The 26,357-nt window shown below is 43.6% G+C and overlaps 1 protein-coding gene across 44 annotated transcripts in view; it reads right to left on the reverse strand.

Annotated features, from left to right (window-relative positions):
- MSI2 (musashi RNA binding protein 2) overlaps positions 1 to 26,357 on the reverse strand; it is a 410,358-nt gene that overhangs the window by 62,907 nt on the left and 321,094 nt on the right. For 43 of the 44 annotated variants that reach the window (XR_014214082.1, XR_014214083.1, XR_014214084.1 and 40 more), the window contains 2 exons: positions 25,985 to 26,099; positions 13,293 to 13,367 (listed from right to left, as the gene is read on the reverse strand). Coding sequence is in view for 41 of the 44 variants with exons in the window: in XM_082201257.1 (XP_082057383.1) it covers positions 13,293 to 13,367; positions 25,985 to 26,099 (190 nt within the window). In the remaining 3 variants the exon portion in view is untranslated. Of the gene's footprint in view, positions 1 to 5,011; positions 6,687 to 13,292; positions 13,368 to 25,984; positions 26,100 to 26,357 lie in introns of those variants that run through there. The other variant, XM_082201285.1, reaches the window with a different exon arrangement.

The raw sequence follows: 26,357 nt of genomic DNA on the forward strand, positions 1-26,357 counted from the left end.
GGCAGGGTGAAAGAGGGAGAGGGAAATATTCAAATGTGTGTATTTTTAAGTGTTTTAATTTTTATTCACGAGTGACCAGCTGAGTGGGGAAGCCTTATCGTTACAAGGCTCAGGAGAGACAGACTTTCCCCACTGCTACGCTTGTGGAGGATGCTGCCTATGGACTGAAAAACGGCTGGGGAAGATCTTCTGTCTGAAACCCAGAAGAGCTGCTGCCGGTCAGTGTAGGCAATACTGAGCTGGATGGACCAATGATCTGACTTGCTAGAAGACAGCTTCCTGAATTCCTATGATGCCCACACTGCATGGAGACAGGAAGATGAAGACCAGCCTAATCTATCCTGCATAACAGAGTGATGTGGATTGGTAGTTCTCTGGTCCAGGAATTAAATAGATGGCATGTTCTGGACAGAGTCGCACCTAACTTGGAAGAACAGATTTGTAGTCTAGAGGTGCTCCTGGAGCCAACTCTTTTAACTGGAAGCCTGAGTGACCTTTGTGCAAGGAGTGCCTACTATTAGCTTTGGCTGTTCCTAGATAGTAATCCTCACTCTTAATAGCCTCCTGACTGGAGGACTGTGATGTGCTCTATGTAAGGCTACCCTTGAAGATTGTCCAGAAGCTGCCAACTAGTCCAGAATGCAGCTGTAAGACTGCTGACTACTACCAATAGGCAGGACCATAGAATGTAAGTCCTAAAGAACCTGTACTAGTTGTCTATATGCTTCTGATCCTAATTCAGAGACTTGGAAGGAACCCCAAGGGTCGTCCAAACCCCTGCAATTACAGCTAAAGAATTCCTGACAGGTAGCCATCCAATCTCTGCTTAAAAACCTCCAAGGAAGCAGAGTCCTTCGTAGGTAGTCCATTCTACTGCTAAACAGGTCTCAACATTGTTGTAATTTGAATCCATTGCATCAGGTCCTACCCTCTGGAGTAGCTTGCTCCATCGTCCACATGACAACCCTTAAGAGATCTGAAGAAGGCTATCATATCCCATATCCCCTCTCAGTCTTTTCTTCTCTAAACTAATTCAACATGTTAACCTTGCCATATAATAAAGCCTTTTACCTTAAAACCCAAATTCCTGAAGGATCACCTTTCTGTCAACCTGCTCATGTTCTGAGAGCAGATTGAGAGGTTCTTCTCGTAGTTCCACCAAAAGGGAAAGTGCATGGCATGTTGGCACAAGAAAGACCATTTAGAGAGGATTCTGGTATTGAACCTACTTGAGTTTCGGTGCCTGTTAAAGAGGAATCTTTTTTTTTTTTAATCCAGGCTTTTGGAGGAGGTTAGGCAATGTGGGCAGCTGCTATTTGTATGCTCACCTGCGACACTAGTATTGTATGCTGTACTAAGGATGGCTTGAGTGGCTATTTTAAGTTTATATTGTTTGATGTTTGATGTTCTGCTGTAACCTGTCCTGGTACAATGAAGGGAAGGCTTACAAATTTAAATAAATAAAGAGAAATGGCAGCAGCTGGTCCCTCCCTCCTCCTGCCATCATGGTTTACAAACAACTTCTTGAATGCCCACCATGTTCTGTTTTCACAAATTTGTGCCAAAGAGAAACAAAAGTTTTTGAACTGATTAAAGAACAGGAGGCGGGTAGAAGTGTGTGTGTGTGTGTGTGTGTGTGTGTGTGCGCGCGCGCGTGTGCGCGCATGTTTATGGAGGGCATCCAGGCTGTGCCATATCATTTCACACTGATGAAAATTAAAATGGAAGGGCCTGGCGAATGATAATTAAACTCACTCTGGCTGATTTAATATGCACTTTGGAAGGGGGGGGGATGTTTTATGCCATGCAGATGTTGCCGGCACCTTTTGGGTAAACAAAGTGGGTACAGAGCTGGAAGGATTAGGTCACAATTTGAAGAGCTAAGCATGAGTTGGGGGGAAAGGGGGGGGGGAGGAACAGATCAAGTGCTGCAAACCAAAGCAGACTGCCATTGTTTGCTAGCCAGAGGAAAGGCTGCAGATCACAATAAGGTCAGAATCCCCAGGGAAGTTGCCCTTTGCAAGCCAGCCCAACTGAAATCAACATAGATGGTCGTGCTCTTTGTGCTACTGCCACAAATTTCAGTGATGCTTGTGCAGGAGACCTTTGTCCCGGGTGTGTAGGACTCAGACATCTTTTCCTAAGGGAGTGCTTCCACTATGTGGAAAGCACATCACCCCAATGGTCCAGATGCAGAATCTTGTCCCTGGGAAAACGTATAGCTGGGAGATTTAAAAGCAAACGAAGAGCCCTGCTGGATCAGATCACCAAACCCAGATGCTTCTGGGAAGCCCACTAACATGCCAATAAGGAAATAGCTGTCTGTGCCACTAAGCATTTCCCTTTTTGTGCCCTTAAACATGAAGGAGCCATGAAGCTCTGAATCTGAGTAGACACATATAGACTAATAATTCAAATAGTGGTCAAATTTCTCTTTTAAAACTATCTAAGCTAGTGGGCGATGTCCTGTCTTGCATTAGTGAATTCCCTAAGGGAATGATGCCCTGTGTGAAGAAAGTCTCCCTTGTGTCTGTCCTGACCCTGCTGCCAGTTAGTTCCATTTGATGACCTCCTGTTCTAGTATTATAAGACAAGGAGAATGTGATGTTTATACCAGAAAGGTCAGAAACACTGTCCAGCAGATACCTATGCAATAACATTTTATCTACCATTCAAAGTAAAAATAAATGCTGCATGTAGTCCTGGTTGCCCCATCTCAAAATGGATATACCACAGCTGGCAAAGGCCAACCAAAACAATCAAGTGGGTGCAATCCAGATGTTCTTGGACTACAATTTCCATCAGCCCCTATCCTGTTCAGCCATGATGGGTCTCTTGTAGGCCTGTAGCATCTGGAGAGTGCTAGGTTCGGGAAGATTGGGCTAAATCATTTGAGAACTTTAGTTTAGGGAAAAAAGGAGTAAGGATGCATCCGAAGACTGATGTTAATACAATTATCGATGACAAGTTGAATTGTTTTCCTTTTTCATTCCCTTGTTACTTTGTTAACTTACGATTTTTTAAAATTCCACCCGTGATCTTTTTTTTTAAAGCAAAATGTAAAGGCCAAACTCTTCCATGCTCAAGTGCTGGAGGTGTGGCCCTTTAAAACAAAAACAAGAGTATCTACTCTCCCTCCCCCACACCCCAAAAAGCATTCCAAGGGGATGGAAATTTGGGTCACAGTCATCACCAATGTTATTAAAGCACTAAAATGTATTACTTTTTTCATTATCTGGAAAGGCTCCTGCTCTCCCAAAGTTCAACACAAAAACAGAAGCAAGGTCACTGTTTTGCCCAAGCTATGACCTTTAAAAGAAATACGTGTTCAAGGTGGTTTTTGTCTTGTGAATTTTAATTATTCTTCATCTGTGCGATGGATGCGTCTTTCAGTCTGTTTATGCTGCCATTTCATTTTGCTTGCATGGAATCCAGGGATCATGTTAGTGAAAATACACACATTTTACCTGTCATACCTGTCTGCATGGTGGGGGAACGTGACACAAACTGAAAGCAGTGGTAAACTGTATGCACAAATCCAGTTGAACCTTTCCATTTTTGCAAAGTGCCTTTAAGCTCAGATTAAAGCCATGTTTCTAAAACAAGTCAAACTAACTGTGGTTGAGTTAAAAATACTTTCCACCACCCTGGTATAGACTTAAAATTCCCTTTTCAATTTTTTATTTGCGGAATAAAATGACAGTGGTGCCACTGATGTGACCCAGCTAAGGTGGGGTGTCATTCAATTGTGGGGTTTGAGCTGTACACCAATACAACCAAGAATGCTCTCTGTCGTGGACCATAATGATTCAGTAAGTAAGTAAGTAAGTAAGTAAGTAAGTAAGTAATAGATGAAAGTCTCATTGGAACTGCAGTCTGACACATTTCACAAATTTTGATGAAACCTGCAACTTTCAGAACTAAATAAGATTTTGGGGTCCTACCCAGGGTTGAACACAGCTAGGTCAGGATGTAAAAACTCCATTTGATCACCCTCTTCATTTACTCATTTTATGTGCGTGCACATTCATGCATGGACACCCCAACACTGCAGACAGGTCTAGCTTGGCCAAGCCAGGGCAGATTTCATGAGCTGAGAAAAACTAGCACCTAAATAATTTTATGGTCAGAGCCCTGCAAAATTAGGCATGAAGTGAAGGAAGGCCTCAGCAATGTTGTACTCTTATTCTTGCATGTGATTTGCGTTAATGTGATTTGCGTGTCCTTCATTTTTAGAGAGACAGGTGGCAAACTGCAGTGGATGGACAAATTGCATTTATTTTACAGTAGAGTGCTACTCACTCCCATGTGTTAAAAAACAAACAACCCCAACAACTCATCGAAAAACACTTTTCAAATACCTTCCAGAATAGACCTGGAAACCAAGAGCTTGTCCACGATTGATCTGAGCTTCCTTCTGCGTATTTCTTTATTTATGAATTCAGTGGGTTTTTCGTCATCCCAGTCTCTAAAACAGGGATGGTTAACCCATGGACTGCAGGACGTATCCAGCCCAAAAGAGGTTCTTTGGTTCCCCTTAGACCTTCTTTCCCCAGATAGTCCTTTTTCACTAACTGCTCCATCCCCTGCTGTGATTCTGTGATGCAAAACCTTCATTGTGGCTCTACACAGACCCAGACCACCAATTTGTTCATTGAAATGTTACCATTATCTTTTAAAAAATAAAATAAAAACTATACTTCCAGTCCCCTGCTGTGATGCCAAAAGGTTTTGTGGCACTGCCCCCCAACCAACTTTTATACTTTCATTTAAATATATTGAACTAAAATACAACATTTAATCTGCAGCAAAACTTTGAAGCATGTTGAAAAGAGGTGCTATGCTTTTTACTAACTTATGTATTATTTCATTACATTGTTATTGGTACTGGTTATTTGGTGCAACCGCATTGAAAGTGCAAGCTAAGAGAGCAAAAACACAGCTTGTCTATTGTAACAATTTATTATTACTTTTTCTACCTTTTCTACAAGGATTTTTTTTTACCAAAAAAGAAAAGCAAAGAAAAGCACAGATGAACTACTTACAAAAGAAACCAAAGGAATTAAGAAAAAAAAATCATACAACAGTTAAATGTCTGCAAAATCATGCATTCTAGGACAAGATCACAAATGCAAAGCAAATAATAGCAAAAAAACCCTCCCCCGCAAAATAATAATTAAAAAAGCCATACAGGTTTCAAAAGCCATAGCTTGCAAAAAAGGTAAAAAAGAGAAAAACTAAACAGTTATTACATCAAGCACCATTATTAAATGAACAGCACAACTCCGATTGCAGTGACTTTGACATTTTAAACAAGTGAATTAAACATATATTTAAAAATGCATCACAGTCCTACTGTAAGCATGCAGCCAATTTCTCACAAACTTAGGAAATAAGTAGAAGGGCCTGTTTTCTTTGTTGCATTATCAATATAGGAGGGTGCCCAGACTTGTCATACAGCTGGAAAGCCAATTCCCATGGAAGTCTCAAAGCCACAGAGCAGTGACAGTGAGGCCCAGCTGTCTGAGCTGCAGGCAGCGGCTCACAAAACAGAATGCTCCTTCAGTTTCTGGACACAGAGAGCTAGCATGTCAGGAGGAAGGCTAGGTTGGAACTCAGACATCCAGGTTTCTATGAGCAGGGAATGCCTCTGTGCAAAGGATTCTATCACGGCAGCCCTGACCTAATGTCTGAAGGTGGTAAGCCCCTTGCACAGATGGACCACCCACCTCAAGGACCAACCAGGCCTCATCACAACAACCGAGATTAGTCTGCCAAATTGGCTGCCAGCAGTTCACTCAATTAAGCCTGGGAAGGGCCGGGCTGTTGCTAACCAGGAAACGTGTCATGATGATACCACACCATGACCTGACATCAGGGATTCTGCTTTTGGCAGCCAATCAGTGTCAGTCGTACGATGAACACCAAGGTCCATGAGTTGACTGGCAAGGCAGCTTCAGATTTTAGAGGGAGCACAACTGAGTTCTCTAAGCAGAGCTCTTGGTCAGTTATTTGAACCAGCGTTTATGGTTTTTGTGGTGGTGTGGAGCAGGCCACAGCATAATGGCTACTGAAAGATCCATCCCAAACCAAAAGTGACCTCCACCAACCAGATTAATTTTAATCAGATTCATCCTCCTCATTTGTCCAATAGCTGTAGCAACCACCATTCTGAACGCCAACAAGGGATAGCTGCTGTTACGTCTCAGAGGTGATGCATAGCAATAAATGCCAGCCGAAATCTCCTTCCGGACTTTTCAAGGTGGGTCAAACAGCACATCTCAGTGAAGACAAGAGAATTGTCCCTAAAAGTTTGTGAGAAATTGTAATGCCTTCACCCGCAGCCAACCCTGATGTGAGTTACATTCCATGTGGGTATTAAAAAAAACAAACTCATACAAAGCAGGGGGTGGGGGAACAAAAAGAAGGAAAAATCAAAAAAACAGGAAAAAGATATGGAGATTTTCTTTTTTTAAAAAATAGAGTCCAGTCAGCCAAAGGAGTCAGTAAGAGCAGCTTATTTTTTTCCAGTGGATACTGATATTAATGTACAGACCACCCAGGCTTTCTCTCTCTCACTCTCTCTCACTCTCTCTCATTAGCACTGCAGTAAACCCCGATTAATTTGTTATGCATCTTTAAGAACTAGTTGATAAAAATTATGTCTTGTGAAATCGGCAAATAGTCTGCAAAGTGAAATAAGAACAGAAATTAATAGATTAAACTGTAAAGATAAGTCCGAGAACTTTTTTTAAAAAGGGGAAACAGGATAGCGAGCAATTTCAATTGGTTTCAAAAAGCATAATGGAGGGTAAGGAAAGCTAGAAGTGCAGCCTAATCCCATCAATGTCTATTCAGAAGAAGGTCCCATTGAGTACAATGGGGCTTACTCCCACGTTGTATGCTGAGGATTGCGACCTTAGTTGTCAAAGTGTGTGGCATTCCTTCCACCTTCCCAGAAGGTGACAGACACCATTTCTTCCCATGAATTATTGAGCAAATGACAAGGTTTATATATTATATACTAAACGTGTATACCACTTTCTGACATGTGTTTTTTTTACAAAGCAGTTCACAATTCAAGCAATAAAACCACAACATAAAATAGCAATGAAATCAAATAAAAACAGGCAAGGTGACACATTATAGAAAGGAGAGTCAAAACAAGCAAGACTGCAGCATGAATAGTCACCTTAAAAAGGGGGAATGGTTCCCCCCTCCGTGCCTCCTAAAGGCACATGGAAGGAAGAAAGAGGGAAAGAAAGAGAGATGGAGAGGCAGACAGGTGATGTTCCACCATTTGGAGGTCATGGATTTGGGAGCCACTTCTCTTAATTTATCAGGAGGAAAGGTATTTGCAAGAGGCCCTGCTCCTCTGTTCTTGATACCCTGGGAGAGGGTTGTATCGGGGTAAGCATTCTTTCAAGTGACCAGGGCCTACCTAGACCAAGTAGGGCTTAAACATCAACGGCAATGTCTTCAGCTGTGCCAAGAAAACTACTTATAGCCACCAGTGCAAATGTAACACAGCCCCAGGAGACACTCTGTGTCAAGAGTCCAGCCAATGCCATTGTGGACCACTTGTAAGTCAACTTCATGCAAAGGATATTAGAGGAGCTTTGCCAAGAGGTTATCGAGGTGAATTATGAAGACACCGCCACACGTAAAGCTTGAAAAAAAAAATCTGGCCATATAGCCAGAAGCAACTCCCAAGAAGCAACCAGAAACACCCCCTCAAAGCTGCGGATCTATTCCTTCTATAGAATGGCTACTCATTAAGGTGCAGACTGACCAGTTGCCTACTCTTTGTTGCAGCCCTGACTCTGTAGACCTCTGCTCAAGAATGCCACAATTGCAAGGATTTGAGGAAAAGGGAAAGGGCAGCTGGGTTTACTCCAGATCCAAACATCACCTCTTTCCAGTGGTTTCATGCAGACATTTAGTACCAGAGCAGACAGAACAGAGCCCTATGGACAGCCCCAACAGATACCTCCACTTGAATAGTGCTAGAGTCCATCTCTCTCCCTGTTTCCTGAAACTAAGGCAAAAGTCAGGTGTAGGACCCCTGCGAGGCAGCGTTCCCTATTCCCAATCTTGTCGGATATTCCAGAAGGACACTGCAGTGAATGGTACCGACAGATACTGAAAAGTAGAGAATCAATAGTATCACACTTCCTCTGCCCCCCATGCAGTAAAGGGTGCTTACATGGCCAAGACTATTTTTGCCACAAAGCCAGGCCTGAAAACAGATTAAATGTGTCCAGATAATCTAAGAGCACTTGGAGATGACCAACCACATGATCACCTTCCCCAATAAATTAAGATTAGAGGCACCTCACCAGAAACTGGTAAGCACTGGAGAGCACTTCTCCCTGCGAAGAAGAGCCTATAAGCCTGACAGTTTCAGACACTACTTCACCGCAAGCAGGTATCAAGCACTGAGGAAGATGAATTCAGAGCACAAGTGGTTATTTCAACAGCCCCATAGACCTTTTCCACATCCTCAGTCCTCAATAATGGAAACTCATCCAAGCAATAAGAGGCAGCCAATGACTCCTGGGGTAGAGACTGTCACCCCTGAGAAGGCCAAGTTGACACAGATGCCAGAGATTTTATCCAAAAATTATTTTAAAAACATGCCACAGAGGCGACATCATAAAGAAAGCAAAATGGCTGCAGCTAAAACAAACAAACAACCTCCCCCCAAAAGAAACCCACGTTCCCCTCTACTCAAATAATGAAAACAAACACGCATAATGGAACAGGTGGATTGCGGCATTGTTTCACCTGACAAGAGTAAATATCACATTACCATGCAGTGTCAACTGGCATTTTATTTGCTTAAAAAGCAAGCAAACAAAAAGCAAATTTGAAAGAAAGCACTTAGTGGTGAGTCTGCTGGTATCAAAATATAAAAACAAACGGCAGTCCCGGGTTCTCTGCAATAGTAACTTAACAGCATAATATTTCAGTTTAATGCAAGGCAGATCTAGCAATGCCTCAGGGTAAGCGGACGTTTCTTAGTTAAGAACCATACTATTTTTATAACACCAGTGGGTTTACTCTTGAGTAAAACCTTTTTAGGGAGAAAACCCATACTATTTTTAGGTTCCATACTGTTAACAGGTGGCGTGGGTGGCGCTGTGGTCTAAATCACAGAGCCTAGGGGTTGCCGATAGGAAGGTTGGAGGTTCAAATCCCTGCGATGGGCTGAGCTCCCGTTGCTCGGTCCGTGCTCCTGCCAACCTAGCAGTTTGAAAGCACGTCAAAGTGCAAGTAGATAAATAGGTACTGCTCCGGCAGGAAGGTAAACGGCGTTTCCGTGCGCTGCTCTGGTTCGCCAGAAGCGGCTTAGTCATGCTGGCAACATGACCCGGAAGCTCTCTGCAGACAAACGGCGGCTCCCTCGGCCAGTAAAGCGAAATGAGCGCTGCAACCCCAGCGTCATCTGCGACTGGACCTAATGGTAAGGGGTCCCTTACCTTTACTGTTAACAGGAACTGATGAAGGGACTGCACTGTAATTAATACTTCTGACACACAGTGAGAATGGTTAAAGAAAACCGCATCCAATCAAACCCAACTTTATTGTATCCTAGCAGTTGCTGTTTCTGAATAACCCCCAATTTACTTCCAAGGGACTTGGATGGCTCCAATCCTGCCTTATATCCTCTGGATATAAGGTTTAACAGTTGTGGGGGCCAGAAGCTTCCTTAATGTGCAGAGACCCATTTGGAGACAGCCAGTCAAAATGTGTGTTCACCAATGACTCCCCCACTCCTCCCTGCAGGCTGACATCATGCTGATTTGGGAAGGCACTCCAAGCCAATGGGAATGAGCCCCTGGCTTTCTCCCCAGCTCCAAGCCAGCAGCAGCTCACACCTGTTTGTCACGTATGCTGCACATACATTTCATTTACACAGCATTTGCCCCCAGGTTAAATTAGCTCGTATCTTAAGGCTGACCCCAGAAGTAAAACTAGAAACAGATACCAGTTATCCTCTGACAGACACATAATGCATCCAGTTAGCTACATGCAGGCATGAATAACCTATTTCTGCTCTGTATCCCTCTCACATGGGTTCAAGCTTAAGTCCATTCCATCCTGTTTCTGAATGAATCTGTGGGTTTTTTCCTTAAACTGCACGACAATTCCCCTTATTTTTAATGCATTTATATTTTAATATGAACTGTAGTCCTTTTTTAAAGCTGACAGCTGCATCATCAAGTCTGAAGAAATGCAGAAACCAAAGGAAACAACTGTGTCCTGACTTGATGTATCAACCCAGGAAGTGTAATTCTTGTCTGTTTGCTGAAAAATGTGAACCAAGCTAGATCCTTGAGTATTCCCAGCTAAAAGGCCTGTTGCAACGAAGCCTGCATAACAGAAACACACACTTATTGTACCCCTGCTTACCCTGTCTTCAGTTCCTTTCCCTTCCTCTGTTGACTCACTTGTGTCTATTTTAGATGGTAAACTCCTTGAGGGAAGGCATCTGTCACCTCAGTCTTTGTAAAATGCCAGACACAGCATTGCTGCTGGCATACAAACAACAACGATGCCATTTATTGGTGGCTGGTAGAAGATAGAGGAAATGGCAAGAATGAACAAAACCTAGAAGTCAGTGTCCAGAGTGGAGGAAAGGTGTGCAAGTGTCCTGCTGCCTCCCACCTAGTCCCAGGTCTGGGGACCACTGCCTGGATGCTGTGTCATTTAAACTGGCAGCATCCAACACATAGAAGCAGCTATGGTAAAGTCTTACTGACATCAACATCTCCCAGGGGAAATGGCGGGGATCTCAATTTTTGCCTTTTTTTACTTACGCTCAGTAGGATGACAGACTTGGCCCAGCATAAACCAGACCCACTCACCCCTTTTTAGTAGTAGTATTTCTGGCAATTGCTTAACCAAATATTTACTGGTCTTGGCTGCAATAGTGTCAAGCTGCATGAACAGACCAAGCAAAGGATCAACCAGGTTAATTGCCACAAAATATGGATTCCCAACTGTCCATGGTAGGCTAGCAGGCCAAGCTACCATCAGTGAGAGCTTCAATTTCACAGTAAATGCTCCGCTGGGTCACATTCAGCAGCTGATGCTGACAGCCACCAAGTCTAGAGCAGAAATATTTGGGTTTCTTTATTGCAAGCTGAGGAATCTGCACTTAAGTGATTAAAAAAAAACAAAACACCTTTTATGCATCCACTGGTGTAAGAGTATGCAAGCTTTTAAAGATACACTGAACTTGTGGTCAGGCAGAATGAAAAGGTAATAGTTCTTAGTCAAGGCTAATGCAAAACATACCAACAAATCACAGTTGTTGTTTTAATGGAAACAGAACAAAATGGACAAGCTGATCATTTGGGCTTCTGAAAGCACCTTAACACCTCAGTTTCTAACCTAGTCTGTCCCACCACACACCTATGATCAACGTTTCCTCTACCCTCAATTTTCACAAAACAAGGAGTCAAACAGTAGTAATCTTCACTGACTTGTCCAAGATCACATAGGAACTTCCAAATGGGAGCAGAAGAGGATCCCCAGCAACATGCAGTTGGTACCATAACTATCATTACATTCACAACTGCATTGCAATGTACGGTACTGGAAATATGCAAAATAAGGTTACTGTTTGTGGCACTTTGGAGTATTCAACTCAGTGGCAGAACAAATGCTTTGCCTTTGGAGAGATCCTTTGTAGAGGGTCCTTTTGCAGCTTGGAATCCCTTTTTGTTTTAACCACTCTTAGCAACTGTGGGGGAAGAGATGGGGTTAACCCCTTTCCTTCAGTGCCATTTCCCCCTCCGAAAATGATCCTATATCCGGCTGCTATTTGTCCTGTTCGGAGAAACTGATCTGCTCATGGGTCTCCATAATTTAATCTTGCCAGGGCCTAAAAGTGTTTGTGCAAGACATGGAAATGAAGACAGAAATGGTAGAACATTTGGAAAATGTTGCAACAGTGAATGTGGCAGGCCTCTGTCAGTGGGGAAAATCTAAAATACTCTTAAGAGGCCTTGTTTTATAAGAATAAAAGTTGGTGGGAAGCTTTCCCAACTCTCTAGAATTCAGGAATGGTTAACCAAATAAACCTGGCAGTATAGATTGTCCTAGCTAGTTTTTAAGGCTGTACTTGCTTCCTTGAGGTCTAAAATATTTCTACCATAAGACCTTGTTTTCTTTTGGTTTCTATTGATTTTTTTAAAAAATGAAGCTGCCTTAAACCTGGTTTTCTTAATTAACCTTAGAAAGGCTGTTTCCCCATCATTTCCCTTGTACGCAATTACAGAATGCAGGGCAAGGTGGCATAACCTCACACTTTGCGACACGCATTAATGAATTTAACATGCAGTGCAACAGTTTCCTTGCTGTGGTCTCCAGGTGGGCCTTTGCTATTAGCAAGCAGCAAGCTCACCGGTCCGAAATTGGCTCCCCAACCCTACTTATCCTGAGGTGGCTAAGATGCCGGGGGTTGGGGGGGGGCAGACACCATCCACTTTCTGGAATCTCCAGTTTAAGCTTGTAGCGTTGCTGGCATAAAAACAAAATCCAGGGCGTTTGGTTTCAGTGACTGCCTGTTGATAGTGGCAGAGATGAAATGCGAGGGGCTGCTCATTATCGGCAGGAGGGGATGTTTAAAAGCCAGCCAGCCTACCATTTCAAAACCTCAGGAGTTCTCAAAGTGACGACTGGCGGTATTAAACATGGACTGAACAGAGATTGCTAAAAGCAGCAGATCTGACAGCTGCACAAAACGGAAGGAGAGGGGAAGAGAAGAGAAACAAACAAGAGGGAAGGTATTAGGTGAAGCCTCATCTCTGTGCAGAGTGCCAGAGAAAGAGAGAGAGAGAAAAAGAGAGAGAGAGAGAGAGAGAGAGAGAGAGAGAGAGAGAGAGAGAGACTCTTTTGCATAGCACTACAAACAAACTCAACTTTGGGGGGCAGGCGGGGAGAAAGACGTGCCTTACAAAAAGGAAAGTAAAATACCTAATTGTGTGCTGTTTCAAAGGAATTCTGTTTACAAATAACCAGTACCAATTAAAACCCAAAATGAAACCAGGTTCCTCACCCCCCATTTATTTCGGTAAACCTGAAAGAAAATAACACCTTGAGCATTACCAAAAGGTCCTCCATTTAGAGACTTGGTGGTTGTTGTTGTCTCAGTTGAATTATGGACTTGCAGTGCAATCCTATGTATGCTTTGCTCATGAGTAAGTTCCCTAATAGGATGTGTTTGGAATTTTTTCTTTTCTTTTGCTCGATTAAATTATACATATTAAAATTTCACGTACCTGGGAACTGATAACTGTAACTGGGGGCAAATCCAGGGTATCCTCGGCCATAGGTCGCGACAAAATTCGGATAACCTTGAATGTAGAAGTGTTTGAGAGAGAGAGAGAAGAAGAAGAAGATTTAAATGTTGGATCTTAAGTTGCACAAATACCAACAGGTTATATCTAACCAAGTTTTACTCAGAGGATAACAACTGAAATTAATGGGCCCAAGTTAGTCATGCCCATTATTTTCAATGGGGCTACTCTAGCGCTGGATACAATCAAATTACACCAAAGACAAGTGAAGAATAATAGGATCATAGAATTGTAGAGTTGGAAGGGACCCCTAAGGACCATCTAGTCCAACCCCCTGCAATGTAGGAATCCATGACCGATGGCCATCCAACCTCTGCTTAAAAACTTCCAATGAAGGAGAGAAAACTGACTTTGTACAAAACATTACAAGATTACTGTTCCTGTACAGAATTAATACCAAACTAATGCTCAGCATTTATATATGACGTCAGCGTACTCAAAGTGCTTCACACATAATATCCTTACAACAATCTGTAAAGTAGGCCTGTTCTATATTATATTGCCCATCTTGCAGGTGGCAGAGTGAGGCTGATGCTTTGCCCCTTTACCTGCAGCAAATGTTTCCTCTACATCCTGAGTTGCACCCCTGAAAAATGAAACACCTGGAGACTGGCATCATTTTCTTGGTCACCCCTCCCTCCCCCCCCCCGCCTATCTCCATGTCTGAGGCCTGCTACTCATAATTAAAATGCACTCGAGTAGCTCAAGTCCAAGGACTGTGCCTACTTTTCTCAGCTGGGAAGAGTAAATGCCAAACGCTTAGGCTAAGCACATAACACAGGTTTGCTCTGACATTTGGAGAGCTTACAACAAATGTACTTTGCTTCAGAACTATTGACAGTTGGAGATTAAGGTACTAGTAATGCTTCATCCCGAGAGTGTGAAGGACAACTGTTAACGCAGCCAAGAGTCAGAGGCAGCAAGATCAAGGAGCTGGGAAGACCAAGAGATTTCAATTTGACCAGAAACTGAAATGCAACAAAGGGACCACCTGCAATATTGTAAAGTGTATCTCTGTAGCACACTCTCTCTCTCTAAGAGTGAAATTAAACCATTACAAGAGAAATACAAGGCTCCCATATACCCCTCATGGTGCTAATAATGCAGGGCCTGGGGACATTTAACAGAGAGAATCTGCAAGGTTCCCATATATGTATCATGGTTCCCCTCTCTTGAGCAGTTTTCTTTTAGAGCCTGGTATGGTGACGCTGTGGGTTAAACCACAGGGCCTAGGACTTGCCAATCAGAAGGTTGGCGGTTCGAATCCCCGTGATGCGGTGAGCTCCCATTGCTCGGTCCCTGGTTCTGCCAAGCTAGCAGTTTGAAAGCACGCTCCGGTGGGAAGGTAAACGGCGTTTCCGTGTGCTGCTCTGGTTCGCCAGAAGCGGCTTAGTCATGCTGGCCACATGACCTGGAAGCTGCATGCCGGCTCCCTCGGCCAATAAAGTGAGATGAGCGTCGCAACCCCAGAGTCTGCCACGACTGGACCTGATGGTCAGGGGTCCCTTTACCTATGGGGAAACAGCCTCAGATTTTTGATGGGGAGAACTGACAGGCACGGGAAGGGTTAAGATCCCCCTCTTCCTCCTACCCACACATCTTTCTTTAGAAGCTGTCCTGGACCTCACTTTTCTGCTCTGATGGCAGATGCCTGGCGTGCTCTAGTCCTTGGGGTCACGAAGAGTCGGACACGACTAAACGACTAAACAAAAATCGTGATTATATGACCACACACTCAAAACTATCCTTCTGATGGAAGCTGGCCTTACTAGAGAGCTTTCCGATACTCTGACCAGAGAGCTTGGTAGGTGTGCAATGGCAGCAGAGCCCACAGGAGCCTGCCACCCTGATGTCTGGTATAGAATGGTTTGCCCCAGCACAGGCAATTTGGAAGAACCAAGGCCGGAGCAATGAGTTGGGCAGCAGCAGCACTTTGGTGGTTGGATATTTTGGCCTCACAAGAACTTTAATTCCTTGTGGCACACTAGTATTTCTGTCATGCTCTGGCAGACAGTGTGGGAACTTCTGTCCTGGGATAACACACACACTTTTTAAAGATGAAAGTAGCCAACCTCTGTTCTTGAGAGCAGGGGTTTATTGCGAAAGTGCTTTCTGCGTTTTATCTGGGCAAATCTCTCCATTGGTTTTAACTGAGATCAAGCTCGTGGAGTGCCCTGTTACCAAATGTAAATTTTGTTCTTTTGCTGAGGTTTCATCCCTTCAATTGTGCTCATTTTTACAGAGCTGCTGCACTGCAATGCAACATGCTCAATTATTTTGCCAACATAGCATGTCCCCTCCATTTCAGATGAGATTTAGACGTCCATATTGTTTGCTATTAATCATCATTTAGAGGTGGAACATTAAACGCTTGGATGAATTTTGATTACTAATTATGACGGGATGGATCTGCGCACGCAAAGCAAAATAGCAATGGCCAAACAAGGCACTCTAGCTTTAAATGCACGCGAACACCCTGTTTGTCTCCTTAACATGCATTTCACAATGCAAATCCTGCCAGAAATTTACTGGATCGTTCAGAGGTAAGTTTTGCAAACCGTCTCTTTGAATAACAATATTGATAAAACGCAGTTCTGACCAAGGCACCAGCATCCACCAGGACCAAAAAATCTCATAGTAAAGTGCTGTTTTGAAACCAGATAGTATTTTACTCCTTAATGAGGGCTCACTTCAGGGTCAATGGAGTAATGAGTTTGTCACACTGAATTGAAGCCGCTCGGTTCTAAAAATTAATGGCTGGACCACATAACAACATAGTCACTCCCTATGGTTTTCCCAGGAGTGATGTATGGAAGTGAGAGCTGGACCATAAAGAAGACTGAATTGATGCTTTTGAATTATGGTGCTGGAGGAGACTCTTGAGAGTCCCATGGACTGCAAGAAGATCAAACCTATCATTCTTAAGTAAATCAGCCCTGAGTTCTCACTGGAAGGACAGATCCTGAAGCTGAGGCTCCAATACATTGGCCACCTCGTGAGAGGAGAAGACTCCCTGGAAAAGACCCTGATGTTGGGAAAGATTGAGGGCACAAGGAGAAGGGGATGACAGAGGACGAGATGGTTGGACAGTGTTCTCGAAGCTTCTACATGGGTTTGACCAAACTGCAGGAGCCAGTGGAAGACAGCAGTGCCTGGCATGCTCTGGTCCATGGGGTCACAAAGAGTCGGACATGACTAAACAACTAAACAACAACAAGTAAAGGGGTGGGACATACAAGCACTGTTCCAAGAACAGTTCATGGGCAGATTCACATATTTAATTTTCCAAGCACCAAACTGCTCCTGTGGGTGATCCCTATGAAAATATATTGTGCAAATATGGAATCCATATCTACAGCATATGCTCCAACTGTTATTGTTTACCTGGCTTATTTTCTGGTTTTGTTTGTTTGGACCTGTCTCTGGCAAATGTCCCTCTTTTTGCCTTTCGGGAATACTGTGTCAAATGTAATTAATGTGTGTTCTTAGAGTTAATTTGTAGGGTTCAGCTTCCACCCCAAGTTCTCAGAATTATGAAGCTACATCTTGTCTCTAAAGCACATGCATGTAGATGCAGACAAATGAACATTAAGGTGCTACAGAGGACACAGCCTGTCATTGTGCATGCCTTGATAAATAACTGTAGGATAATTATATTCTAACCCCCCCCCCAAAAAAAAAAACCATGGGAAGCTGCCTTATACTGAAGTCAGGCCACTGGTCCATCTAGCTCAGTATTGTCTACACTGACTGGCAGCATCTTTCCAGGGTACGAGGCAGGGTTATCCCCTGGCCACACATGGAGATGCTGAGGATTGAACCTGAGACCTTCTGCATGCAAAACAGATGCTCTACCATTGACAAACTTTTTGCTAACAAATAGCCTTTGAGCTTTTAAAACAGTGCAGGCAAATAATTGTAAAGCAAATAAGAGCAGTCAGAGTAGTGCTGTAATACGATGGTGAGAAGATGGCTTGGGCATATTTTCAGAAGTGAAATATTGGAGAATAAGGTATTGCTTCTCTTCCATTCAACTCTCCAAAGCTGGATCTTGTGTGAAGGTTGGCATGAAGAGACATTTTTAAGGTACATTTTCCTCATCATTTCTGAGTATGTTTGCAGAATGACTTTTCCAGCATACAGATGTCAAACTGGCCTTACAAAGGGTTAGTAATGTGTGCAGGTCATGGCTCAGTACGACTCCTGAGTCCTCCAATCCACTTTTACAGGGTTTTCAACAAATGCTGAGCCAGTTAGGAATATGTGATGCACACAAATACTAGGGAAAGGGGGACAACACAACGACATGAGGAAACAATACTAAGAATCACCCTCGAGGCCAACCTACGTGGAGATACAGTCGTACTTTGGATTTCAAACAGCTTAGTTCTTGAACATTTTGGCTCCTGAACACTGCCAACCTGGAAGTGACTGTTCCTGTTTGTGAGCTATTTTTGGAAGCCGAATGTCCGATGGGGTTTCCGCAGCTTCCGATTGGCTGCAGGAGCTTCCTGCAGCCAATCAGAAGCCATGCTTTGGTTTCCAAACGTTTTGGAAGTTTAATAGACTTCCTGAACAGATGCCATTTGACTTCCAAGGTACGACTCTACTGTAATGTTAGAAGTACAAAACTTCTGGAGGGGCAATCTGAATTGAAGGAATGGCAAGACGGTAAGTGTTAACCCCTTTCCTGGTCCAAATTGCTATTCCCAAGTGCCTTTTCCTCCTGTGGGTCAACACATGTTTTTCATTGACACGGCAAAGGGAAAAAGCCACAGGTGGTGTTGGGAAGAATCTAGAAACAATAGGTGAGGACCAACATTCCCTGGTTCTGATCAATTCTCTAAAAGTGCTTTTTCTTGCTTAAAATGAACTCGCTGCCTATTGAAATCAAGCAGGTGCCTTTACTGTATTATTTTCAGTGCCTATGAAAAACATTCTTGCTTAGACAAGCCTACCCAGATACTTAGAAAGTTGATGTGCATTTTCACCTGTTTCAGCATTTTAACTTTTTGTATGTTTTAACCTATTGTAGTATATTTTTCTTGATTTTACTGCTTTACCTCGTTGTAAACTGCTCTAAGGTTTGCTTTTACAGTCAAGCAGCGTATAAATTTAATGAAATAAATAACTACATAAAATGGGAGGGACATTACAAAACCAAATGCCTAGTTTGGTCCTCACACATTGCACTTTCTTAGAGTGCTGGTCACAGCTGTGTGTTTTATCAATCGGCTCCTCAACTTCAGTTCCTACATGAAAAGGTGAACAGGTATACTTTATCTGTTATGAGCCTTAGGTGGCAAGATGATCAGAGTAAGAAAAATCTTGCGCCAGAACACACGGACTACAAGACTTCCTTCAATTTAAAAGCAAAAGAGAAAGAGAGGCTCAAAACCAATCAACCAGGATCACCGAACACCACAAGCACACCTGTGTCACTCCCCCCTCCCTCCCACCAGCCCCTTGCTTCATACTTCCTTGAAACTGCATCACTTCCAACAACAAAGACAAAATATACAGCTGACTGGATAGTGGTTCTCATCCATATATCCCATCACAGAACATTTCTCGAGGTCAGGCAGATGAAATCATAAATTTATAATACAACATTACTTCAATTTTCCTCTTCATTTGCCGCTGCAGTGCCCAGCTCTGCTCTAACGAGTCAGAGCCTGATCCGCACGGGGGGAAATTGGCTGGCTGAATATCAATAGCACATTAACACCATGCCCATGTGGATGCTTCATCAAGCCAAATTATGGGCAGGCAGGCCGATCCGCCATTTCCCATTTAGCCGCCATTCTTGCCTTGCAATGGGTACTGAGCAATTTATTTGCTTCAGTACTTCTGGCGAATGATCAATCTTGCAGTAATTATCTCTTGTCACTAAACTGAAAAATCAAGGCTTTGCCTCGATTACCTCCCTTGAAGAGAGAACTTCCTATCCATGAAAGTAGAGACCTAAATCAACAATCAAACATGCTTTTCACAACACAACTTCTTTCTCCACGCTTTCTCCTTTGCCCGGAGACAGAAACACTGGGGCAATCCTGCTCTTCAGATGCCTGATAGGAAACACTGCAGATTTTCAGGCTAGTGTGGGCATGCAGCCAACACTGGCACTGTTCCCTAGAACTCGGGGACCACTGACACCCCTGAAATGCCAAGTCTTGGGATTCAATACAAGTTTACTGTCAATTTTTATAGGAGATTTCTGCCATTTGTAGTGCTACACTCTAAAGTGACTCGAGCACCAAGTTAATGGCAGCAAGAAGCTTCTCAAACTGCCCACTACAACCAGCCAACATACAGCATAGTGGGAAATTAAAACGGAAGCTTCCAGCCCATTGCTGCCAGCAGGTAAGCCTGCTGGGAGGCACACTGGCACACTCAAAAGCTCAACACAATGTCTGAGAGAGGAGCTGAAAAGTGGTCCTGAGACGAAAGTGGGAAAATTCTGGGAAGTGCCGCTAAATCGGGGATTGTGTAGCATTAAACATGATGCAAATGTCCCCAAAATGCTGGACTTGATGTGAGAGTGCAAAGCATAAGGAATCCGTTTCCAGATGAGAGGAACTCTCCGCCACAGGCAGGAGGATCTTTATAAGCTTTACAAGATGACAGTCACCATTGCCCAACCATAATGAGAAGCCTGGTTGTAAAAGGGTTGTGTGCATCAGTACTGCACAGATGCAGCCAGAAAGCCTGTACAGGTGCTACTGGCTGTGTCTGCACATTGCCTGATTCTCACTGACCTTTTGCTGTGTGATTGTGTGCCCACGTGTGGCCCCAGGAATAATTCCAGCTAGCTCAAATGGATAAGAGGAGTCTGGTCCTTGCTGCACACCAGGCAAGAAAGAGGTGGCAGGGCTCAAAAACTACCCCAACTCTGCTGCCCCTCTCTCAGACACCCTGCCTCCTGCTCAGCTGGGGCAAGGGGAGAATAAGCAGATCTGGAAAGACTTCCTGGATCTCAAATGCCACCCCTATGGGGCAGCTGGATGCATGATAATGCTTTGCTAAGTGGATGGCTGCCAGAGTTCCCCAGTGTGAATGTGAGTGTTCAACATTTGGCTCCTGGAAAATCAACTCTTCCCCTCTATCCGCCTTCTCATTCAGATAAGAATGCAGCTCCACTGCCGAGAGTACCAGCTCCGTTTTGTCAAGGAAAGAATAATTTGCTTGTATTGATTTTGAAATCAAGGATCGGAAGCCTGACATGTCCAGACCCTTTCAAACTTAACAGCTGAGTTAGTTTACCTTTCAATTTGCTGCAAGCTTTTTTCCCGGAGTGGGAAAACTTGCAGCCAGACCCTATGCATGTTTACTTGGTGGAAAGTCCCACTAATTTCAGTGGGAATTAATCCCTAGTACATGTGCACAAGACATAGCCTTAATTGCTTAGTAAAAGCACTTTTTTCTTGAATCATGGTACCTAATACACTATTCACAAGGCCACATCTTGATTAAGGCACTTTCCTATGTTGCCCTGTTCCTGCTAAATCTTGCAGAATCCAAGGGTCCATGGGAGGGGTTGTCTACTGGACCTCTCTAAAGAAAATGCTCAATGTGCAATGCCACCAGGAGGCAACAGCTGAGGAGCAGCCTTTGTCCTGGGAGAAATAGCCAGCTGAATTGGCCCTGGGGTTACAGTGAAATGGTGATTTATTTGCAGTTCTGAGTTCCCAGGCTAGTAGAACCTCATATCTTCCACCCATCTACTTGGAAAGAAAACTGCTGTCTTGTGACATTTCCAAAAAATTAAATCTCAGGTGCTGAAGCGAAACTGGGTTTGCAATGTTCAGATTTTTAGATGTACCCTTTACGTGTTTTAAATGAACCTCAAGAGTATGCTTGAAGTGCCTAAGGCACCCTATCCTCCCTGCCATCTTAATCACCTAAACTATACTCCTGAAGTAAGACCAAGAAAAGGGGGGGGGGGAGAGAGAGATTTCTCTTCTACTCAGCCTTTCCCTTCCTTTGTCTTAGCTCAAGCCGCGGTCCCAATTTCCTGTTCTGCAAAAAATGTCACCTGGAAATAACACTAAAAGCTAAGACTTGGGTGCCTGAGATGGTTTCTAATGGGACTTCAAGGCATCGAGCTTTTGGTGTACTCGTGCCAATGCCACCCTTTCCTTTGCTTTCTCTCATAAGGAGTATCTCCTCTACAAGAATGACTTTCTTTGAAGGGCACAAGTCTCTTTTATGCATGAATGCAGCCCAGCTAGATTGAACGTGTGCACTATTGCGAAGCTGTGGTCTGGCTCCCGCAGTAATATTAAAAAGTCAGTCAGAGACTTCCTGGAATTAAGACGTTCACATCAGGTAGTATTTCAGTGGTCCAGAGATATAAATTTTACTGGCTGAGCTTTTTTGTAGCCTGGGAGGGAAAGGAGGTGGTGAGTTAGAAGCTTTAGGTATTGTATTTAACAGATGGTCACAGCTAAGATGCCTGCCACTGCTGGGGGGGGGGCGGTAACAAAAGAAAGGAACCCTAAGTTTTTGTCTTGGTAAGGCGAGGCATATAAAAAAATCACATGCTCAAAGGACACCTTGAGACTGGGATGTGGGTCCATTACTTTTTTAAAAATAAGACCCATGTCTCAAGTTAAGGCCTTATCTTCATGAAGGATTAACCAAAGATAACTTTTATTTTGTTCCACTACAGTCCCCTATGGAAATGGAGAGACTGCTTGAACATATTGTGGAGGAAATTTCGATGTGCTAGGACTCCAGAGAGTAGGAAGTAAAGTAGGCATTCATGCATTTCCCCATCTGATTAAACAACTGAAAGCAGTGCAAAAGTACATCCACACCTGCAAACTGGCTGCCATGCTTGGTTTCAACATCCCTGTGAACTGTATGCTAAATACACTTTGTACTAAAACAGACCACTATGAACAGCTGTTGGCTGTAAGATCAGAACTGGACCGATGTGCATCTAAGTGCGACCTCTCTGAACCTCAGCCCAGATCCTTCAGACACCAGCTCAAATTTGGCCCACTATGTAACTTCTAAGAGTCAAATGTAACTCACATCAGTGTGATATCACATGGTTCCTGTAACAATCAGAGGGCCAACAGAGACCAGACACAGGGACAAATCTTCCAGATAATTAACCTATTGCTTGATTGCAACCAAGCCATGAGTCACATCTGACATGGGGGAGGGGGGCTAATCAAACTGGCATGCTATTTCGTCTTTCTTCATCCAAGCTGCTGACACTGAAGCAGGGGCGCTGACTTGGGCCCCAGGTTATGGGTGCCCAATGGCACCTGTGATGTAACACGATGTCATGACATCATGACATCATATTGAGTCAGTGATGTGGCGGCTCTTCTGAGGCCTCATGGGGTCTCGGAGATTACATCCTGTTCAGAGGCCTGGCAGGGCCTCCAACATCATCTGGGAGGCTGTGTCAGGGCTCCAACACGACTTTCGGTAACTGGAAGTTACGTTGGAGCCCCGTGTTGTGGATGCTAAGCACCCAGATTTTTTGTGGGTTCCCTGGCACCCAGGGCCCCCTAGACATGGCGCCTATACACTGAACGCTGATACAAGACTCCATGGCTAGTCTACCAAGACCCAGTTGGGGGAAGCTCCCAAATGAGCATAATTTCAGGCAGCCCTGACTTTATATCCTGTATGAAAACTCTCCACAGCTCATGTGGGTCACCAGCAGAGCTGCTGAGTACCAGACCCATTCTTTTGATATAAATGTTCTCTTCTACAGGCACCTTCTGACTAAATGTTTTGTATCTACACTCTAGCTTCTGGAATGACTCCTAAAGTAGCTGCCTAGAAAAAGCATTCAGTCAGAATGGGTCACCTATGTTAGTTCCTGAAGAGCAATCCTGGGAACTGATTATGCTTTTTAATCCAAGCTCAGGTGGGCCAAGCTGTATGGACTCCAGTCCTCACCAGCTTTGGAGGAAGGCTGGCTGCCAACCTGGAGACAATGCTTTCAAGGGTATAAAAAATAAAATAAAAATACTTGGTTTCATTCTCCGAGAATCAGCAATGCAATTGTGCGACTAAAGGTCTTTGGCTAAATATCAGGCCACATCACAGTCTCCCTGTGCTAATTTTGCTTGATGAGTTAATTACACCCTTCTTCTGTTCATGGGTGGGATTTCACTGCTGTGCAACTGACGAGTAAGGAATGGAAAATTTTGATTGCATGCTGAGAATCCGCTGACAGCCGTCAACCTTGAAGCTGACTTGTTGGAGGCAACTAGGGATACATGCACATAATGGACAAGACAGACTCAGACTTATCTGCTGCAACTTGGCGGCTTCATAATGATGCCACCTCAATAACCAAGAGCTGGGAAAGGGGTAGAGGGGGCCAGAGAAGAACTGGAGCAGATAGTTAAGCATCTGGCCTTCATCATGAATCAATCATTCATTCAGAGCAAGTCAGGGTGATTTAAAATCTAATAAGATCACATTAGGAGTCACCCTGCAAAAACCAGTGGAACAGAACCAATTTGGATCTCTTAATGAATCCATGCACTCTACATGCACTAACAGGCACCTGTGCGGCAAGAGATGATCTGCCAAAACCCATACATGCCATTTCTTTTCAACTGAGGTGCCAGCCTGAAGTTTCCACACGCAGCTCTATTTTAATTTCTAAAATAATCCAAGAGCTAACCCAAATAGTACTCAGTCATAAATATGCCTCAGGGTTAAACCTTTCTTCTGATTAACAGTGGTAAGCCTGGCTTTGAATACCCTTTCCAGATATTTGGAGTGTGGATTGGTTTAAGGTGATTTAAATCAGCAATAAAACAATAGTAATCAATGATTTAAATGAGCAAGAAAAGGGGTAATTAAAATCAATTGATCACATCACATTTCCCCTAAACAATGGTGCGATTTTGACCACTGAACCATGCTAACTTAGAACTAAAGTAAATCATTTATATTATTTTAGTATTTACATGTGAGATATTATTTATAGTGTTGTTGCATTCTCGCTATATACATCTGCCAGGCTTTCCTTTTATTTATTTCCAGAAGCAGGGATGGGCAACCTGTGGCCCTCCACATGATGGACTCCACCTCCTGTCAGCCCTACTCAGGATGGCCAGTTGTCAGGGATGATGGGAGTTGTAGTCCGACAACATCTGGTGGACACATAGTTACCAATAATATGCTCTACACATCTTGCTAGACTACAGCTCTCATCATCTCTAGCAGAACACAGGCAATGATCTCGGATGGTGGAGTGCAACAACACCTGGAGGGCACTGGAGGTTGCACACCCTGCACTGCAAAGCCTTTCACATGATCGGTCCCTGTGACAGTTTGTGAGGTTACATATGGGAACAGAGAGACCTGAGAACTGCACCATTTTGTCTTCCCTTCTTTCCCCCCAGTTTCTCCTTTCTCCACTCTCACAAAAAGACAAAGAAAAAATGAAATGCCTATATCAAAGCTAATATGCTTTTATTCAAATTGTTTCATATTAATCTAGTTACAGTGGTACCTCTAGTTACAAACTTAATTTGTTCCGGAGGTCCGTTCTTAACCTGAAACTATTCTTAACTAGAGGCGTGCTTTTGCTAATGGGGCCTCTTGCTGCCGGCACACAATTTCTGTTCTCATCCTGGGGCAAAGTTCTCAACTCGAGGTAACTCTTCCAGGTTAGAAGAGTTTGTAACCTGAAGCGTTTGTAACTCGAGGTACCACTGTATTTTTTGAATAAGGTGCTCAAGGCCCAGGACTTTCCCAGCGGTTGTGGAAGGAAAAGCCCAAGATTAGCTAGAATACTCAGGGCTCAGACAGAAGAGAGGCCAAGGACTACCTCAATGATATTAAGGAAAAAGAGGTGATGAGAATCAATTGAACATTTAAGGGATGGGAGGTAGTGGGGTGGATAATCAGCATCTCCGCTGGGGTAGACCTATCTCCCCCCAGTTTTTAATATATGTTTACAATCAAGCAGTTGCCAGGTAATATAGGAAGAACAGCTAAGGAGAAACAAATGAGAGCCAATTATAACTGAGATGACCTGCCACGCAAATAGAATTTCAGCATTAAATACCATTTATCCCATTTAATTAGTACTTTCTGGACACAATGGTCCGGGCTCAAATACCGTCCTCTCTCCTTGGAACTTCTAATTATTGCTACAACCACGCTATTATGTTTCTCGCTGGGCTTTCTCCATCTTCTGTGCCATTTAAAGCCATGAAGATTTTTAATTATCTGTGCTGAATTGTCAAAGATACCTTTAAGAATGTGTGACTCAATTCTTTGGGGGTGGGGGGAAGAGGCGGAGGAAGAGAACAGTTTTAAGCATAATTCTGCTTTTGTGAATGTGTGTGGAAGGGCCCACTGAAAACATCCATTTAAATGCAAATTTGGGTATTCCAGAGTGTGCATGTGGTCGCCTTTTAGCACAGAAAGGATAATTGAGCCCCCATCGTCCACACCGCTGTATCTTGCACAAGTCATGCAATTTTCGAACCTCCAAATCTTGGAACAGGCTGTTGCTGACTGCTCATCTATTGCACACAACAGTTTAGGCAGCTCTGAGCTTTGGAATACGTACAGAAAACATAGACACATTCTTGCCGATGGCTCATCTATTGCACACTTACCCAACATTCCCATCCCTAGCATAAAAGCATCCATGGTATATGGTAATCCACGAGCCCTTCCTCTCGTCCCTGGCGGAAACATCACTTCTTTAGGTTGTGCTTTCTTACATTCCACCTATTAAGCAGAAACATGTACAAATGAGATGCAAATGAATTCATGTAAAATGTCAAATGCTGAACTGATCTGGTTAAGTTGTGGGGGAAGGGGGGTTATTTTTAGCATTGCTCTTCTGTAAAATGTGAACTTTAAAAATAGGCCAGCAGTGTAAAGTGATTTTCAAAGAGTAAATATGTGTAATGTGACTTCAGAAAGCACACAGTACAAACCCAGCTGAGGCAGAGATAATGTGTGGATAGGTCACACAGCTAAAAG

The sequence above is a fragment of the Podarcis vaucheri genome, assembly GCF_965113315.1.
Source record: "Podarcis vaucheri genome assembly, chromosome: 15".
In the NCBI taxonomy this organism is placed as follows: Eukaryota; Metazoa; Chordata; class Lepidosauria; order Squamata; family Lacertidae; genus Podarcis; species Podarcis vaucheri.